The sequence below is a fragment of the Acinonyx jubatus genome, chromosome C2 (genome assembly GCF_027475565.1).
Source record: "Acinonyx jubatus isolate Ajub_Pintada_27869175 chromosome C2, VMU_Ajub_asm_v1.0, whole genome shotgun sequence".
Taxonomy (NCBI): Eukaryota; Metazoa; Chordata; class Mammalia; order Carnivora; family Felidae; genus Acinonyx; species Acinonyx jubatus.
In genome coordinates, this window is record NC_069384.1 from 93,139,345 (window position 1) to 93,159,293 (window position 19,949).

General features: G+C 39.4%; 1 protein-coding gene and 1 long non-coding RNA gene across 9 annotated transcripts in view; one reads left to right on the plus strand and one right to left on the minus strand.

The window, feature by feature from the left end:
* The window catches only part of PLD1 (phospholipase D1), a 204,939-nt gene that overhangs the window by 177,004 nt on the left and 7,986 nt on the right, over positions 1-19,949 (plus strand). For all 7 annotated transcript variants that reach the window (XM_027061438.2, XM_027061439.2, XM_053221207.1 and 4 more), the window contains 3 exons: positions 3,818-3,952; positions 10,989-11,142; positions 19,069-19,186. In XM_027061438.2, the coding sequence (XP_026917239.1) occupies positions 3,818-3,952; positions 10,989-11,142; positions 19,069-19,186 (407 nt within the window). The remainder of the gene's footprint in view (positions 1-3,817; positions 3,953-10,988; positions 11,143-19,068; positions 19,187-19,949) is intronic.
* LOC113599769 (uncharacterized) overlaps positions 3,947-19,949 on the minus strand; it is a 58,106-nt gene continuing 42,103 nt past the window's right edge. For both annotated transcript variants that reach the window (XR_008297823.1, XR_003420662.2), the window contains exons 4-5: positions 4,871-5,084; positions 3,947-4,124 (exon numbers count right to left, since the gene is read on the minus strand). This is a non-coding gene — a long non-coding RNA (uncharacterized LOC113599769). The remainder of the gene's footprint in view (positions 4,125-4,870; positions 5,085-19,949) is intronic.

A 19,949-nucleotide genomic window follows, 5' to 3' on the forward strand; every position in this document is an offset into this window, starting at 1 on the left:
CATCTGTCTGTCTCCACGCTAAGGCTTCCAGTTCCAGGCCCACACCACAGAGTTCTTTCTGGATATCTCTCTTTCTATTTTTGAAACTCCTTTCTCTCACAGTGAGAAACCTGGCTCCTTTTATCTACAACGTATGTATTTCCTCAATCCTATAATACACAGAAAATAGTTTTAGAATTGCTAGCCCATACTACTATGAGAAATGAATCTATTCCCCAAAATTCAATATTTGTTTATAGTTCTTTTTGTCTTTAGCCTAATGGTATATACTCAAATGTCAGTGTTCAAAATTTACTTGGATTATGTTATTAATTTGAAATACAGTTAGATTCATTTGCTTTAGTCTGTTCTATTTTAGAGGTTTTTTTCTATATTTTTCTTGATTTTTTTGAGTGTGTGCAATATACTTCCAATAATCAGAACCATAAAAATGACATACTAAGATAAATATCACTTCCCTATACTTTGTGTCAGTTTCCTCCCCACCCATCTTCTCTACCCTATTTCCCTTACATCTGCTATCTGTAGCCAATTTTGTCAGTTTCTAGAATATTCTTACAGTGTTTCTTTTTGTACAAATGAGCAGATATAATGCATATATTCTTACTTTTCCCATATCAATTCATGGAACTCTTCATTTATTTTGACATCTGCATGGTCTTCCACATACAGATTTGCCATAGTCGTTCAATCATTCCCCTCTGGATGGACATTTAGATTGTTTTCAGTATGTTTCAATTACAGTTATGCAATGAATAACCTTGTCCATTTATAGTCTTTTTGTTGGAAGTGTATATTTATGGTAAATTTCTAGGGTGGGATTGCTAATCCTAAATGAAATAAGTCAGCCAGAGAAAAACAAATGCCCATATGATCTCACTCATAGGTGGAATTTAAGAAATAAAACAAATGAGCAAAGGAAAAAAAAAAGCAACAAACCAAGAAACAGACTCTTAACTATAGAGAACAAACTGATGGTTACCAAAGAGGAGGCGGATATACAGACTTTATAGTATGTGTTAATATCAGATAGTGTTAATGCCCCCTCATAATTTTTCTTTTCCAGCTTTTATCATACCCATTCTTGGATGTTTCTTTTTCTGTATGAATTATAATATTAAGTTTTCTAGGTCCATAAAAACAGGTTTCTACTGAGATTATGTTAAATTTATAAGTTAAGATGGAGAGAGTTGGCATCTTTTTAATGTTGAATTGTTCTATCCCAGAACAAGGGTGTCTTTATTCGCTCAAATCTATTCTTGTGTCTTTTGATAGTGTTTTAATTTTTTCTTCATAAAGATTTCAGACACCCGATGATAAGCTTATTGTTTATCTTTGTGTTTTATCTTTTTTCCTGCCATTGTAAGCAACAGTTTCTCTGATTTTTATCCTCTAAATGGTCATTGTTTGTGTGTATGAAGGCTATTGATTTCTATATGTTAATTTATATCCTATTGTCATATTTAATTTTTTTATCATTTGAGATATTTTTATCATTGATTCCCCAGGTATACTATCATATTATCTGGAAATGGAGATGGTTATACTTATGTGACTTTTCTTATCTAAATACATTAGCTGATACCTCCAAGGCAATGTTAAATAGTATTGAAAATATTATACACATGCATACATATTATATGTGTATAATACATATATATATATATATAATATATAGTTTTAAGCATGTTAAGAAAGGATTCATTTTCTGTTTTCTTCATTATTTTTATCCAGAATGGGTGCTGAATTGTGTAAAAAGCTCTTCAGCATCTGTTATAATAATCGTATGATTTTTCTCCCCAGATTGATCAATATCATGTTTTATATTAATGGATGTCCTCATATTGAGCAGACTTGCACCACTGGAATGCATCTCACTTTGGCATGGTGTATCATTTTCTGAATGTGTACCACTAGTGTTAAATCCATAAATGCCAAAGCTCTGCAACAGTGTCATTCAGAGAAGGATATCCCCCAAAAACCAAAACAAAAACCCCCAAAAGAATGATATCCCCTAAGGCACTTATTGGATTAGAGATTTCTACTGACTCAGAACCTCTGGGGAGGGTTTCCAGATTCCATTTCTGAGAGGTCCTCACAGAGGCAGTCTTTATGCACACTGAGAACCATTGGCCTACCATATAGCTTAATGTGGATTTTTTATGGGAAGTTACTGCAAAACCTTATTTACTCTAGCAAGGAATTTTCTCCATGATTCCTTTAAAAACCTGCTTTATATCTTAAAATTTTAGATCATGAGCCAGCTTCGGGAAAACAAATTGACGATACCAAAAGCTAAAATATTAGCTGTCACCTGACTGTCCATTTATCCATTTATCCATTCACTCATTTATTCACCTTCCTTTAGCACTATGCAATGATAGGGGTACAAAAATGTATATAAGACCTCCATAAGAGTAGAAGAAATGGAGGATTAAATGAATGTAAAATAATATATTAGGTGTTATGTTAGAAATATTTTCCAGGAATTTTATGGGTATGATAGGCTTAAAAGAGGAAATACTTCTTTCTCCTGGATCAGAGATTTCAGGAGTTGATGCTTTAGATGAGCCATCTTTCCAATATAACATTAACAAATAGGGAAGAAATTTATTTACAAAATCTTATGTACGTGAAACTTTTTAGGAACGAATCTCTTACACATCATGTACTAGTACATCAACACATCAACTCTTGGCAAACAAAGCTACAATATTATTTACATATATAAGGGAAGGGTTATCTGTAAATGGACCAATCTCTCTCTATAACCTATGAATGAATTTCTTTCCCAGACCCTCATATTTAATAGAAATACCGAGTAACATCAACAGGATAATAGAAAGCATCAGTAATACATGGAAACTTCAGTGAACAGAACATGCACTGCCATTGTTTCTGTTAGAATGCTTCGGATTCTCTTAAAGGAGAAAAATTATATTCTCTTTCTATTAGAATTCGTGATGGTTTTGCTCTGCTCCATTTATTCTTAGTATAAGACTTTCCTTATGCAGGACAACTGCTGTGTGGGAGAAGGACCATAAAATTGTGTGACTGACATTCATGCCAGGATAATGGTTATGGGTTGGCTTGGTATGGAATGCATTTCTTCTTATCACACGCATGGCCTTCATGTGATGAGAGGGCAGCATTTTAAAGTACAAACCTGGTACTGCTTGCTCTGGAGAAAATTCTCCAAAGTCAAATGTCGTTAGGTTCTTTCATTTCCTGATTTTAATGATTTAGAAGGAGTGTTATTCAATTGCCAACATTTTTGTTTACACAAAGTCTATAAAATTTAACTGCTGCTGTGTGTTGAAAATGCTGCAAACTATGTCTATATCAAGTAGTTTAGGCATTAATATTTTTGCATCTGATTTAAGCTGCAGCAAGTGTGAACCAAGGTAAATGCAAATGTGACACTGATGTCTTGGTTATCTACTCTGGCTCTGCTTTAATTATCACTCGTTAGTAGTTGCTCATCCAATCATTAAAATACATGTTCACATTTGATATGTTTTTGATTGCCTCAGAAAAAGTAATTCATAACAAACACTCCAGTATGGTTTTTTAATGTGTATCCATCCATATTAATAGTGCAAGATTCTTCTGATAGCAAAAATAGATCCTGGGTGAATTCTGATATTATACACACACACACACACACACACACACACACACACACACACACACACTATACAATCTATTCTTAACCACCTATTTAATGAGTATATTTGTTTTGAAAAACAGTAAAATGTAATGTGCCTTTATTGAGCTAGGTCATATTCATTTTAATACTTTCTTTTTTACTTTATAGTTGGCAATCAGTGGATAAATTACATATCATTCTGTGGCCTTAGAACGCATGCAGAGCTTGAAGGAAACCTAGTCACTGAGCTCATCTATGTCCACAGCAAGTTGCTAATTGCTGATGACAACACTGTTATTATTGGTAAGTACATGGTCTCTAATTGTGTTGCTTGCTGGTTGACTTCATGCAAAAATCCTTCTTTCTCTTCCTCCCAAGATTCCTTTGCAGTTGAGAGGGACTGTAACATGTTATCTAAAACATTTCTGGAGCAGTCTTTTTCACTTGTGTCCTTTCTAATAATCTCTGTTTTCATCTGTGAAGAAACAAAGGTACAGAGCAACTAAATAACCATTGTGCAAATTACAGTATCCAGAGCAGTGGTTTAACCCAGCAGTATAGTAATCAGTTGTTCTCATTAATTCTTTATTACCTCCTTATTTTTATTTTGAATCTAAGTACCTAGATTTTGGGGGCTGGAGGGGAAGACATGGGGAGGGAAAATGAACAGCCCAACTGACCATTGTCTGATGCATGGATAAAGAAGTACTATATATATATATATATAAAGAATATATATATATATATATATATATATATATATATATATATATGTGTGTGTGTGTGTAAAGAAGTGCTAGCTCTCTCTCTGTCTCTCTCTCTCTCATGTATATATATATATGTGTGTGTATATATGTATATATATGTATATATATGTATACACACACACACACACACACACATATATATATACCTACATGTACTAAGTGAAATAAATCAGAGAAAGAAAATCCCATATGATTTCACTCATGTGTGGAATTTAAGAAATAAAACAAATGAGCAAAGGGGAAAAACAGTAAATATGCCTTTTCCATCCCTATCCTCCACTGATAAAAAACAAAACTTCATATCTAGGAATAATGAGATTGTCTTCTCTGGAATATGAGTTGAAAAAACAGAAAAAGTAATTCTGAAACCAGAAAATGTATAGACCACAGTGTGGTGATACGTATATATGTGTAGATACACACACACACACACACACACTCTTTTAATACTTACCCAGGGCATTTGGAAAAATATCTGTGTCTTCTGTCTGTTGCTCTATTAGGATCAAAGCTCGTCAGGGATTTATTGACTTTCCTATTCCCCCAATAAACAAGGTTTCTCTTATTTTCCCCAAGCGATTCAGGCCTTGCTCTTCAGAAGTCAATCTCAGAATATTTTCATATTAAATTTGTCAGTGACAGTTGGAGAGGAGGAGTACTGATGTTTGCTGAAATGGAAAAACAAACAAACAAAGCCAAATAAAATTCAGTTGATTGCTTCAGCAAGATTTCAGAAGTCTGGAAGTTAAAATTGACAGATGTACATTTTTTCCTTTTAAAGCTCATTTTGGCTTTCAGCCTGCTGTACTTTAAATAAAAGTATAGATGAAGAGTACTTTGCAGTAACAGAGCTAATGATTAAATAGATTTGTTGAGTTTTTTAACTGAGTTATTTTCTAGAAAGTTCTGTGAATTTTCCAAGGCTACCGTTTATTTAGGCTAGCAATAATCCATCTTGCACATAATTCTTACCCATTTTCTTGAAACCAAAGTAGTGGCCTTGGGAGTCTGAAGAGGTCTTACTTGCTAGTCTTTAGGGGCTGGATTTTTCTCTTTCCCCAAGGGCAAAACAGATTTCTCCATAGAAAATCCAAAGATACTTTTGTGTTCTCTGTGTCAGGGGAAACTCTAAGAGAAGCAGGTTTGTTGCTGCTCTAAATTCATAACACAGAGAACGGTATTTCAAATTCTCAGAGAGGAGTTTGAGAAGTTAGGTTGAAAATAACTTACAGGTGTTAAGCAAGTATTTAAAAGCTTAAAAGAGGTTAAAGTAGCCTGTTGCTAAAGTTTCTAACATGGCAAAAGTGCGCCAGGGTTATTGAACAATTGACAGAAGAAAAACATCTAATTTTTATTCTCACATATTCCTCACAAGGAAATACTTGTTTTCCTGCACTACAGATCTCTTCTGTGCGGAGTTTTAATTATCCCTTGCCCTAAGTGCCCCTGCTGCTCATGAAATCTGTGACCAAGTCCACTTTTCTAATCCATCTTAATATTGGCACTTAACCAAACTAACATTTTGTTTGCTTTCCTAAACAAAACAAGGCTCTCCTTAACTAGAAGTAGAGTATCGTGTTGACTAAATGAAATGATGTGTGTGTGTGTGTGTGTGTGTGTGTAATCCACTACAGAGCACAATGGGGAGACATAAGACTTGAATCAAACAATGCCACTGCCCCACAGGGCTCAAGGTCTAGAGGGGAGGGAGGTGCTCTTTCCACCTAACACCAGAAACGTCAGAGTGGGTATTGCCAAGCGGGAGTCAGAGGGTCCAGAGGCGTCAATGAGATTGGTAGGTGGGAAACTATGTAGAAGTAATGAGTATCAGTCCTGAGAGGACAGGTTTGAGAGTGGCTGAGGAAAGTGTGTAGTTGAACGGCTGCCTACACTTAGCCTAATCCCACAGATCCCAACCCTGGCTGCATTAGAGTTGACTGGGGGGCTTTAAAAATACAGATCAGTGGGGTGCCTGGGTGGTTCAGTCGGTTGAGACTCTTGATTTCAGCTCAGTTCACGATCCCAGGGTCATGGGATCGAGCTTTGTGTCGGGCTCTGCACTGAGCGTGGAGCCTGCTTAAGATTCTCTCTCTCCCCTATTCTCTCTCAAATAAAATCTATGTATAAAATTTGGGGGGAAGTTTATCCGTATCTACAATTTACTGTAAAATGGATCCCCTAAAAAGGTGCCTTAGTGGATAAAGGGATGGAGGGGTACTGGGGGAAAACTGGTTCCTATTTCTGGAAATTCCAGGATTAATTGGTCTGGTTGGGGTGCAGGCATCAAGGTATTTTTTTTTTTTTTGGCACCAGTATTTTTAAAAGCCTTGTGGGTGCCACTCACATGCAGTCCAAGCTGAGAAATTCTGAACTGGAAGAACAGAGAACACAAGTGGGTAAAAAGTACTGAGTAGCGCATGTGGACTCGGTAGAAGAATCAGGTTTCCTTTAAAACAAGCTAGGGGCACCGGAGTGGCTCCGTCGGTTAAGCATCCAACTTCGGCTCAGGTCATGATCTCACGGTTTGTGGGTTTGAGCCCCGTGTTGGGCTCTGTGCTGACAGCTCAGAGCCTGGAGCCTGCTTCAGATTCTGTGTCTCCCCCTCTCTCTGCCCCTCCCCTGCTCACACTCTGTCTTTCTCTGTCTCTCACAGATGAATAAACATTAAAAAAGAGAGATAAAACAAATCAGCTAAAACAGAGTAGAATTGGTGAATTAGTTGTCTGTGACTGCTAAAACAAATGACTACAAACTTAGTGGTCATTTATTACCCAACAGTTCTGTAGATGAGAAGTCCAACGTGGGTCTCACTGGGCTACAATGAGGGTGTCAGCAGGGCTACATTCCTTCCTGGAGGCTCCAAGAGAGAAGCTAATTCCTTGCCTTTTCCAGTGCTAGAGTCTGTCAGTGGCCCCCTTCCTCTATCCTTGGAAGCAGCAACTTTGTTTCTCTCTGAGAGTTCCCAAAAGTCTCAGCCCAAACTTCTCTAATTACATGTCCCTCTGAATCCTCTTCACTTTTAAAGACCCTTGTGAGGGGCGCCTGGGTGGCTCAATCGGTTGAGCGTCCGACTTCAGCTCAGGTCATGATCTTGTGGTTCATGGGTTCGAGCCCCATGTTGTGCTCTGTGCTGACAACTCAGAGCCTGGAGCCTGCTTCGGATTCTGCGTCTCTCTCTCTTTCTCTGCCCCTCACTCACACATGCTCTCTCTCTCTCACACTCAAAAATAAACATTAAAAACAGAAAGAATTAAAAAAAAAATACTCTTGTGACTGTGTTGGGCCCACCTGGATAATCCAGGTTCATCACCCTGCTTTAAGGCCAGCTGATTAACAACCTTAATTCCCCTTTTCTGTGTAACATAACATATTCCTAGGCTTTGGGGATTAGAACACAGTCATCTTTGGGGGCCATTTTTCTGCCTCCCATAGAAAGATCCACAATTTCTCAAACAAGACACTTTTTATTTATTTTTTTTTTTAAATGTTTATTTCTTATTGAGAGACAGTGAGAGATAGAGCATGAACATGGGAGGGGCAGAGAGAGGAGGAAACACAGAATCTGAAGTAAGCTCCAGGCTCTGAGCTGTCAGCACAGAGCCCGATGCGGGGCTCGAACCCACAAACCGCGAGACCATGACCTGAGCCGAAGTCGGACGCTCAACCGACTGAGCCACCCGGGCGCCCCAAGACACTTTTTAAAACACAAACCAAAAAGGAAAAGGCAGGTAAACCCAACTGCATTAAAATTCAGAACCTTATTCATTAAAAAGCACTATTAAAGAGAATAAAAACATAAACCATAAACTGAAAAAAGGATAATGGCAACACAATATTCAAAACCTACAAAATACTACCATAAATCAATAAGAAAAAACATCCAAAGGAAAACGGGCAAAGGAATTGTATAGGCATGTCACCAAAGAGGACATACCTGAGGCCCATAAACATAGGAAAAGACGTTCATCTGCATTAATATGACACAAAGAACAGCTTTTAAAAATACCATTTGGTAAAAATGTAAAAGTTGGACAATCCAGGTATTGACCAAGCTGTAGCACCAGGGACGCCACTCCTATGGAGCCCTGGTAAACTCCCACGTGTGCACAACAGGAAACAGATCGCTATGTAGAGTGTTTGTGCATCATAGAAAAACACTAAAAATAACCCAAAACATCCATCAACAGTAGAATGAATAAATAAGTCCTGCTGTGCTCGTTCAAGGAAAATAATGCATTACTATTAGACGCAGATAAATCCCAAAGACATAAAACTGAATGAAAGAAGCAAATCTCAAAAGATTATCTACATATGGATACATTTAAATTGTGCATATATGCATATTTAACTTGTACATACATGTTTGCATATATTCTTTTGTATTTCGCTATATATCACAATGTTTAAAATGTTTTCTAAAAAGCAGACTTAGAAAAGGTCATTCTCTAAAAATTGAATGGTTTTGGGCACCTGGGTGGCTCAGTCGGTTAAGCGGCGGACGCTTGATTTCAGCTCAGGTCATGATCTCACGGTTCGTGAGATCAAGCCCCGAGTCGGAGTCTGTGCTGACCGTGCAGAGCCTACTTGGGATTCTGTCTCTCTCCCTCTCTGTTTGCCCCTCCCTCACTCATGCTTTCTCTCTGTCTCTCTCTCTCTCTCAAAATAAACAAACATAAAAAAACATTGTAGAGCAGTTTATAGATTACTAAATTCTTTCACATAGTCTTACTTAGTTCTCACAAGAACCCTACAAGATCTGTATTATGATCTCAATTTATGAAAGATCAAATTAAAGCTGGAAAAGGTTAAATGACTCTGTCCAAATTAATGCTGGGCCAACTGTGAAGCCCAAGGATATGGCTACAAATTTTACAGAAAAATCAAAATGTAAGTACATGCATAAAAAACAAAGTTTGCTAGGGGCGCCTGGGTGGCGCAGTCGGTTGAGCGTCCGACTTCAGCCGGGTCACGATCTCGCGGTCCGTGAGTTCGAGCCCCGCATCGGGCTCTGGGCTGATGGCTCGGAGCCTGGAGCCTGTTTCCGATTCTGTGTCTCCCTCTCTCTCTGCCCCTCCCCCCTTCATGCTCTGTCTCTCTCTGTCCCAAAAAAAAAAAAAAAAAAAAAGTTTGCTATGCATGTTTGCTAACAAAACAAAGTGTGTCGATGGTTCCCATCTTACAGAGCTCCGTAGTGCTCCCAAATTTCTGTGAAGTACTTGCTCCATCCTTTCTTTGTCACCCAGGGTCCCCATGGGACCACCATTCACCTCCGTAGTTATCATAGATTTCCGTATTAACTACGTGATGATATTGTGGCAAATGGCAGTAAAATCTCTTTAGGAAGGGTCCAGCTTTTCCTCACGTACAACATGCTGCCATTTGGTCTCAGGGCGGGGCTGCTATCACCTTATACCCTGATTGTCCCCATCACAGAGGGTAGCCTCTGCTCCTGTTCAGTCCAACCCTTCTCCGTGTCTGCAGAAGCAGTGGCATGTGTGACTAGGGGAAGAGGAAGAGAAAAGGTCAGGTTCCTTCTGTAGTTTGTAGGACATCTCAAGGATTCAAAAACATGAATCCATAGTGATGAATGCAGAAAAACGTGCTGGGGTTTCTGAATACACAGCAGAGGAGTGGAGAAAGCACAGGTTGAACTAATATTAAAATACTTGCCCTTCACATGTGAAAGTCAACATTCTCAGCTCATTTGGATTTCAAAATAGCATGGAAGGAAGTTGATAGAAGCTGTTCGCATACCACACAAGTTAGGCAAGAGAATGTTAAATCCAAAGCCACTAATGATAATCCGTATTTGAGAGTGGACTCTCAGTTGTGAGGCTACTCTGGGGGTTGGCATTCATAAGTATATGACCATGAGTTAAGTAATCAGACTCTGCAGAGTCTGATTCTTAAGTCTAAAAGCTGACTGGGCTGAACTCTGAACTGGTGTGTCTTTTCTCTTTGTGTGCTTAATGATTACATCAGTTAGAATCCTTTGAGCCACCAGATGAAAACTCAGCTAGAATTGTGTGAGACAATAAGGAAAATGTATTACTCTACACACCAAAAGGTAAGAAAGTTGGCTAGTTCAGTGGCTTGAAGACCCAGAGTTTTTCTTCATTCTGCTCTGCTATCTTCAACTTGTCTGCTTGTCCCCTCTTGGTTATAAAATGGCTGCAGCAGCTCCTGGCATCATGTCTTCATCCAACATTCAAACCAGAATATCCAAAGGCTGGAAGAGACCACATTCCAGGCTGGTGTCTGTTTATAAGAAGGAGATAAACTTTCTCAGAAGCCCCTTCAGACTTTTCTTCATGTCACACTGGCTACAATCGTGTCAAGTGCTCATTCCTAAGCCAGTCACGGGCAAAAATCATGAAATTACCATGGCTGGCTAGGACTGATCAAGACTCATGCCTGGGTTAGGGCGGGCCTCCTCTTCCTAAAACTCAGCATCTCTTGATAACCTGAACAAAAGTAAGGTTTTCTTAGCAAGGAAGAATTGAGTGGGGAGGGCAACCAACCGTGTCTGCTATGACGAGAATATTGTCCTATGTCACTGGTTCTCCTTATAGGCTCTGCCAACATAAACGACCGAAGCATGCTGGGGAAGCGTGACAGTGAAATGGCTGTCATTGTACAGGACACAGAGACAGTCCCTTCAGTAATGGATGGGGAAGAATACCAAGCTGGCCGGTTCGCCCAAGGACTTCGGCTGCAGAGCTTCAGGTGGGCCGTCCAAAGCTGTGTCCTTCTTACATGGTTTCACTGTGGTGTTTGCTGAAACCCAGCCCCACCTCCTGCCCTTAGCAGTCATATCATCCCCCAGATTCTTTGTCTAAAACAGCATCTCCCAGAATATGAGATGTGAATCCCCAGTAGTGTTAGAAATTACTTTATCTGGGGCATAAACATTCTCCATTTTAATCGTTTTTTTATTATTATCTTTTGAGAGATAGAAGATGAGTAGGGGAGGGGCAGAGGGAGGGAGAGAACACCCAGCGTGGAACCTGACACAGGGCTTGAACTCACGACCCTGGGATCATGACCTGAGCCAAACTCAAGAGTCAGACGCTCAACTGACTGAGCCACCCAGGTACTCCTGTTTTTATTATTTTTATGTGTAATTGAGACAAATAGCATTTTAAATTTATTCATTGATTTAGGACCAGGTTGGGTCAACCCATCTGTGTCTATTTAAGGTTTTTAAAGTAAGTCCATTTTTAAAAATTGTAATAGTCCCAATAATACGGGGATGTAAGAAAAATTATTAAAGGAGGGTGTCAGTGACTACTGATAGTAAAGTGTGGAAACTTCAGCTGCAGACATGAAAGATTCCTCATCTCCTCCAAGAAGATGTGAGTTTTAAACTAATCTGTGGTCAAGCTAAGAGAACACTGGGCTGGGAAGCAAGGGCCGTATGCCCCTAAAGGAGTCTTTTCCTGGGTTAATGTTTCTGAGAACTTTCTGGTGCTGGGCCCTAAGTAGTCTCACCCCAGCCCCTTTAGTCTAGGTGGTCTGAGTGATCCTTCTAGAGCCTAGCTCAGATCCCATCACTCTGCTCATGGTCAATAGAAGATGCTGACCACTCTTCCATCCCAAGGCCTTTACAGTAAGCCCACGTTTCCATGATTCTAGAGCTGTATCTGCCTAGATGGGTTTTCACCGTGGCCTCCACAGCGAGGGGCAGCGAGTGTCCCTGATTAAGCTTTAAGCTATTTGGGGAAAGCATACTATGCTTCACAGCACTGCTGTTTTAAGTTTTTCTGGCATGAGTGGTTGAGCTTGGAAACGGGTTCACTTGTAGATAGGCGCATAATGAGTCCTTCGCTCCCTGAAAATGCTGCCAGCCACTCCCTTGGTACCTCGCCGTCCAGATTCTGGCTTTTGAGAAGCGAGATAAGCTTCAGTTCCAGAGAGGGGTCATTCTGTTCCTCTCTGCCCCAGGAGCTCAGCGAATCCATCCCTCAAAATCTGACTGTCAATACTACTTAACAGTTTTTATTGCTTTTGTTACTAATTGTTTTGCCAGTAAGATTTTTTTTCCCAAACCATTGATATTTCAATTAGCTTCTAATGTTAATTTGTTTTGTTTCCTGCGGAAGAGATTAAAATTAGTACCCTGTTAATTAACCCATTGATTGCCTACTGCAGCATATATGAGGAAGCAAATATTTCTTCGTGTAAGCTAGAAACAAATGTCTTTTCAGTTCCATGGGAACTGAAGTATTCTCTTTAGAGTGGTGAGTTTCTTTATAACTTTCTAAAGGTATAATTAAAAAGGTGTAGGTGGTTTTGATTACAACGTATTTTTGTTGTAGAAAATTTGGCAAATACAGGTGAGCAATGAGAAAATTAAATTCATCGGGTCGCCTGGGTGGCTCAGTCCATTACGTGTTCGACTTTGGCTCAGGTCACGATCTCATGGTTTGTGAGTTCGGGCCTCACATTGGGCTGTCAGCACAGAGCCCGCGACGCATCCTCTGTCCCCTTCTCTCTCTGCCCCTCCCCCACTCTTGCTCACTCTCTCTCTCAAAAATAAATAAACAGTAAAAAAAAAATGTAAAGAAGAGAAAATTAAATTCTCTGTAATCCCATTGCCCAGAGCTAGCAATTTTAACATCTGCTGTATATCATTCCACTTTGTTCTGTACATATATATTACTATTGTGTATTTCTTTTTTAAAACATAATTAGAATCTTACAGTCCTATGAAGTTCTTTATTATTTAAATAATGTTACACACACTTTTCTGTGTCATTAAGTATTCCTCTATAACATTTAATGATGCATTGTGTTACATCATATGACTATGCTGTAATTCTTCTACATAATGAGAACTCATTGATAGGCAGGTTTTTCACAGATATGAAAAAGTGGTATAGGGATGCCTGGCTGGCTCAGTTGTGGAGTCTGCGACCCTTGATCTCAGGACTGCGAGCTCAAGCCTCACATTGGGTGTAGAGATCACTTAAAAATAAAATCTTTAAAATAAATAAATGAGGTGGGTATTTTTGTAGACAAAATCGGATTTACTTTCTTAATTGTTTCCTTAACTAGATCCTTACTGTGGAATTTCAAATCAAAGGAAGTGTGCTGCTTCCTTTATCCTCTAACTTCTTGCTGTCATCATGAGTAATGCTTTAGAGGGCTCATTCCTCCTGTCTCTACCATCACTGGGTTCTATTATTTTATTTTATCTTTGCCAATTTGTTGGATTTCAAATGGAATTTCATTATTTTAGTTTGCATTTTTTGAGGGTTTTTTAAAAAAATGTTCATTAGCCATATTGTTCTTGTAATTGTTCCACTGGAAATTACCTAGCCTATTCGTGTCCTTTGCCCATTTTGTTGGAATGTTTCCCTTTCTTTGAATGATTTGTAAGTAATGTAAGTATATAAGAGGCTAATTCTTTTGTCACATTGGTTGCAAATCCGATCTGTCAGTTGCCTTCAAATCATATTGAGAGTATTTGTGGGAAACTTCAATTCTTACTAATTAAATCTAACAGGGTTTTTCCCCCTTCTCTTCTTGCATGCTTCGTATGGTTTCCCCAACCCAAGATCAAATACTATATGTTCTTCTAGTTCTTCTTTGATATTGCTTTTTACATTTAACCTCTGTAGCTTATTTTCATGTAAGAAATGAGGTAGTGACTCTTAACTTTTCCTCCCAACCTACCAGTTGATCCAGAACTAAATGATCTGCAGTATTCTCTGCCTCTCTGACATGCAGTGCCTCCTTATGACACATCACAAGGCTATAAATCCTCACTTTACCTGTAGTCTCTCCACTACATGATAATGTAGTTTGCTTACTTGTCCCAGCGTGACACCGCTTTAATAGTAGCTGGGCACTTGAATACTGCTTCTTGCCACCCCACTTCCCAAATCAATATTCTTTGGCAGAATAATCTTGGCTGCTCTTAAACATTCACTCTTCAGCATGAACTTGAGAATACTTATTCACATTCTCTTCAAGTTTTTTGTTGTTGTTGAGGACACAATAGATTTATAGATTAATATAAAAAGAATGGACATATTCATAGTGTTGAGTCATCCTGTTGAAGAACAATGCATAAGCTTCAGTTTTGTCAAATTCTTTTCGGATTTTTCTTTAATCAAGCTCTAAGGTTTTCATTATTGGGGTCATTGCTCTTCAGTAATCATTAGAGTTTTATTTTAACTTTTTAGTGCTGATCCTATGCATTTCGTGTTAAGTATATTCTTAGGTGCTTTTATTTTTCTGACAATTTTCAAAGCGTCTTAGAGAAGCAGTTGTCCTTGAACAATCATTTTCACGTTGTCCCAGTGGCAAACACAGATAATATAGTATAAAGCACCACAAAAAACCTTGATTGATTTTATTAGGAAATGTTCTGAAAGATAATATTGGGGCCTAGAGCACAGCCATTTTCTCACACACACACACACACAAAATTGCAGCTTCCATCCATTTTCCATCTGGGTTATTTTTGAATAGAAATAGAGAGACACATTTCAATGTGAAATCAATTCTAAATAGAGCCAAACATCAGGGTACTGCACTTGATGTCACAGCCATGTGCTGAACAGTTCATTAAGTCCTAGAAAATTATCCAACTTTACAGATGTAACCATCACTCAACAGGAACCATTATCCACACAAGTAGAGCTCAGAATCATTTAAAGTGATAGACGTGAGGAATGGAAAGAACAGGAACTATTTTCTGCAGTTCTCTTCCTGTCCCACTGATGCATAAACAAACATTAAGTAATTCCCATGATACACACCAGCATTAAATCAGACTAGATTTCTGTCAAACCTTAGTCCTCAAGAGAATACCCAGAAGACTTCATAGTGTTTTTACTGTGCATTGTAATATGAATCTCTTATAATTAAAAAACTGACAGGACAAATAATTTATTACTAAAAACAATCTGTTATAGGAGCCTGGGTGGCTCAGTTGGTTATGATTTCAGCTCAGGTCATGATCTCAGGGTTGTGAGATCAAGCCCCGGGTCAGGCTCTGTGCTGAGTATGGAGCCTACTTGAGATTCTCACTCTCTCTCTCTCTCTCTCCGTCTCCCTCTCCCTCTCCCTCTCCCTCTCCCTCTCTCTCCCTCTCTCTCTCTGCCCTTCTCCCACTTGTATGCATCTGCACGTGCACGCTCTCTCAAAATAAAATAAAACAAAAAAATCATTAAAAATGATCTATTGTAGACTTACTTAAATACGTATTCTACAAACAAGCTCTTAACTGATACCTTGGTGGACACATTGTGTCACCTCTTGTTTTCATTTAAAAGCAAAGTCACAGAGATATTCTTTTGGCCAAGTTTTCAGCTGGTTGTATCTGATCCCCATCAAAGGTATTGTTATAAGTGATACATTGTCATAACTTGCACTGGCTTTCAAATGTGGTGCAGTCGCATTTTGCTTTGGGTCTTAGGAACAGCCGGCATCTGTGTGCAAACATCACCCCTTAGATCCTTTTTTTCAAAAGTTATTCCTATGTAGTTTGAAGGAGACATTATTTGAAGTAGACATAAAATTTTGAGGTTGTAAAACCCTGAAAATCCTAGTGAGCCCATAGTGCCAAATCCATTTATTTTACAGAATTTTTATACAGTGGGAAAAGTGCAGACTGAAACTAAAAAGAGATGTCCTTTTATCCCTGTAAACCTGGCTGAGCTTTTTCAGAAGTTAATAAAGTTGGAGATGACTGGGGAACATATGCACAGTTACAGTGTATGTGCCAGAACAGCCTTTCTGGAAGTAAATTTTAATTCTAAAATTTCTCCTGGTGAAGTAATCATACAAATTCACAAAGGATTCTACATGATGAATAAATTATGTTCATTGTAAAGGTGCTCCCAACAATGAAAAGTTGGAAACCATCCAAAAGGTCATAATAAAATAATCGGTTAAAGAAATTTCACATTATGGGATTTTGCAACCATTAAAAATGATGATATAGGGGTGCCTGGGTGGCTCAGTTGGTTAAGCATCTGACTGTTGACTTCAGCTCAGGTCATGATCTCCTGGTTCGTGAGCTCGAGCCCTGCATCAGGCTCTGTGCTGACAGCATGGAGCCTGCTTGGAATTCTGTTTCACTGGCTCCTGCCCCTCCCTGGCTTGCCCCCTGTCTCTCTCTCAAAATTAAAAAAAAATAAAATAAAATTTTAAAAAATGACGATGTAAATCTACATATATTTAAATACAGAGAGGGTGACAATAGAATGACCTCCACAGTGTTGAATCCAACAGTCAATTCTCCTCTGAAGTTGACACAGTTCTCATGGTTCGGGGACATGACATCGTGGCTTTTCTCCAGGCTCCCTGGATGCTCCTCCTCTTCCCCACCGTTGAGGCATACCAGGTCCTATACTCACTCCTTTGGTAAACTCAGTTAAGGTCCCACGGCTTTATGAACATAAACATGGGGACAATTCTCAAATTTCTATCTCCAGCCAGGCCCTGTCTCCCAAACTCCAGATTTGTTTCTCCAGCTGCCTACTTTGCATTACCACATGAATGTTTAATGGGAGTCGCAACAGGTTCAAAATCCAATTCCTGGTCTTCTCCCACTAGCTGGCCCTACCAACAGAAGTCCCCATGTCGGCCAATGGCAACTACATTCATCTGTTACTCAAGCCAAAACCCTTTTTTAAAAAAAAAAAAAAATTAATGTTTGTTTATTTTTGAGAGAGAGAGACACAGAGAGATGAGCGGGGGAGGGGCAGAGAGAGGGAGACACAGACTCCAAAGCAGGCTCCAGGCTGTGAGCTGTCAGCACAGAGCCTGACATGGGGCTCGAACTCACAACCTGCAAGATCGTGACCTGAGCTGAAGTCGGACGCTTTACCGACTCAGCCATCCAGGCTCCCCCAAGCCAAACCCTTTTAGCCATCCCTGATGCTTCACTTGTTCCCGCATCATACGTCTACTTTATCAGTAAAACCTGATGGCTCTGCCTGCCTCTCCACCGCCCAGGCCACCGTCATCTGTCACCAAGATTACTGCAGGAAGTCCTAAGTGTCCTCCCTGCTACAACCCTTGCCCTGCTCTCAATACAGCAGCTGTGTTTTCATATGTCAATCAGGTCCTGCCACTCCTCTGCTCCAGTGTTTGCAGTCTGTCCCAGTTTCACTCAGTGTAAAATACAAAGTCCTTCTAAGACCTATTTCCTTACTTCTGTTTTCAGTGTAACACTAGCCTTTTTGATCTTCTTCGAACCTATCAGGCATGTGAGAAAGGGCTTTAGACTCGTTTGAAATCTCGCTCTGTTAGTAGTATGTCTCCAAACTTTAGCTTCCCGTCTGCAAAATGGGAACCCTGCACCGTCTGCCTCACAGGCTTGAGGTGTGTACCTGTTTTTTGTTTGTTCGTTTGTTTTTGTTTTTTTACTCCAGGGCCTTCTATAAACACAGGGGCTTTTATCATTTTCAAATACAACCTCTAAAACTTAGCTTGCTTTGCTTGAGAATTTCTTGTTATTTCTAGACCACCGCTTATATAGGATCAAGTCAGACAACATCTAGTATGTGGTTTCTTTTTTGCCAGGCACTCTGGGGATACGAGAGTAGCCAAGTCATGCTCTCTTAAAGAATTCACATGCTAGAAGTGGTACAGAGAGCTGCTAAAAACAAAAAGTGTATAAAGGACTGCAGGTGTTCTGATAAAACAAAGCATAGGTAAAGTGCAGTGGGGGAGCAGAAGAAGAAGATTCACATTTCTGGGGACTGAAAGAAAAATGGGAGATGAGAGAAGGGGAAGCCAGGAATCAAGGGGGAAACTTGCACCAAATCCTAAAAGATAGGAGGTGGGGTCAGGTAAACAGGAAGGGTGGGGGAACACCCCTTGACTACCCCCATCTCATGCTTTTAAAGCATACTCAGTATTTTCATTCATTCTTTTTAAGGATGACTATTTATTCATTGTTGCTCTTCCCCATTAAATTTAACTTTACCCAAAAAGGCTCCACGTCTTTTGTATTCATTTCTGTACCCTAGAGTTTGGCATTGTTCTTGGCCCAAGAGAAGGGAGGAAGGGAGGAAGGGAGGAAGGGGAGAAGGGAGGGAAAAGGGGAGGGAGGGAGGAGAAAGGGATACATCATTGTGGTTAAGAACACAGGTTTTGGAGTCAGATGGTCTGGAGTCCCAGATCTATCTGCAGCTTACCAGCTGTATGACCTTGAACAAATTACTTATCCTCTCTGTGCCTTAGTTCCCTTATTTGTAAAATGAAGATAATAATAGTGGCTTCCTTATGAGATTATTGAGGATTTACTGAGACAGTTCTTGGAAAGGGTTTAGCACATTTGCTGGCCCATGTCTTGAATGCTAACCCTATTCTCCAAGGTTCTCACCCCCTTAGGCCAAATTCCAAGGATTCTCTTGGAACTAAATTAAGGTCTTTCTGTCTATCCAATAGTTAAGACTTTCAAGCATCAAACAACTTAGGTTTTGTTTTGTTTTGTTTTGCAGCTAAGGTTTTACACACACACACACACACACACACACACACACACAGTTTTAATGGCTTCTTTGATTTTCTTTAAAAAAAAAATGGACTTCTCTGGTTGAGTGCCTGAATTGCATTACTATTTGAAACAATTCCTGCTGCAAACTTCTTTATGTCAGTTACTCATTTCACAGGGTGCTTGTATTTCAGGGTTGTCCTTGGCTATCTTTCTGACCCAAGCGAAAACATTCAGGATCCAGTGAGTGACAAATTCTTCAAGGAGGTATGGGTTGCAACGGCAGCTCGAAATGCTACAATTTATGATAAGGTGAGGTTTGCATATCACCGCCACCTTTTTTAATTGAATCACGTCACAAAAGCACGTCATTATTTCTGCATATTATTGGGACAGAGTATTCTTAATGAGTGTAAAAAACTGGTACATTTCCAAGTTGTAATAAAATACCTCTTTGTAGACATTGAAAAACAAAGCCAAAAAGTATCATGGATTATGGTTTCAAAGAGACATTAGTGACATTCTGATCTCTGATCTGACGCTGGGATCCCATCATGAGCATCCTTAGCAGGTGGTTATCCAGCCTTTGGACATGTCTAGCGACAAAGAGAAAAGAAGCAGATGGGATCCTAAAATGAGTCAGACTGGGGTACAACTCAGCTCGCCCACTTGCTGGTGATACAATTTTGTGTGTAGTGATTTGACTTTCTGAGCCCTCCTTTCTTCTATAAACTGAGAGGGATAGGGCGGTTATGAAAATAAAGAATAGTCTTTTAAATGCAGTTAGCACATAGTGCATAGTAAATGGCATCCATCCTTATGATGAAACTTATTAATAATGAAACACTTCCTCTGTTGGACAGCTCTCATTTTGGAAGGGCGTTTTAAAACCAGCTCCATATGTTAGGGAAGCCAAATGTATCTTTTGGTAAGTTTTGTCCGTGGTTATGATAAAAAAAATGTAGAAGAGTCAAGAGGTGTCCAACAGTGGAACAGGTTACTTCATGAAGTAGCCAGTTTTCTGTCACAGAAAATATTCAAGCTGAGATCCACTGACCATCTTTCAGAAATTGCA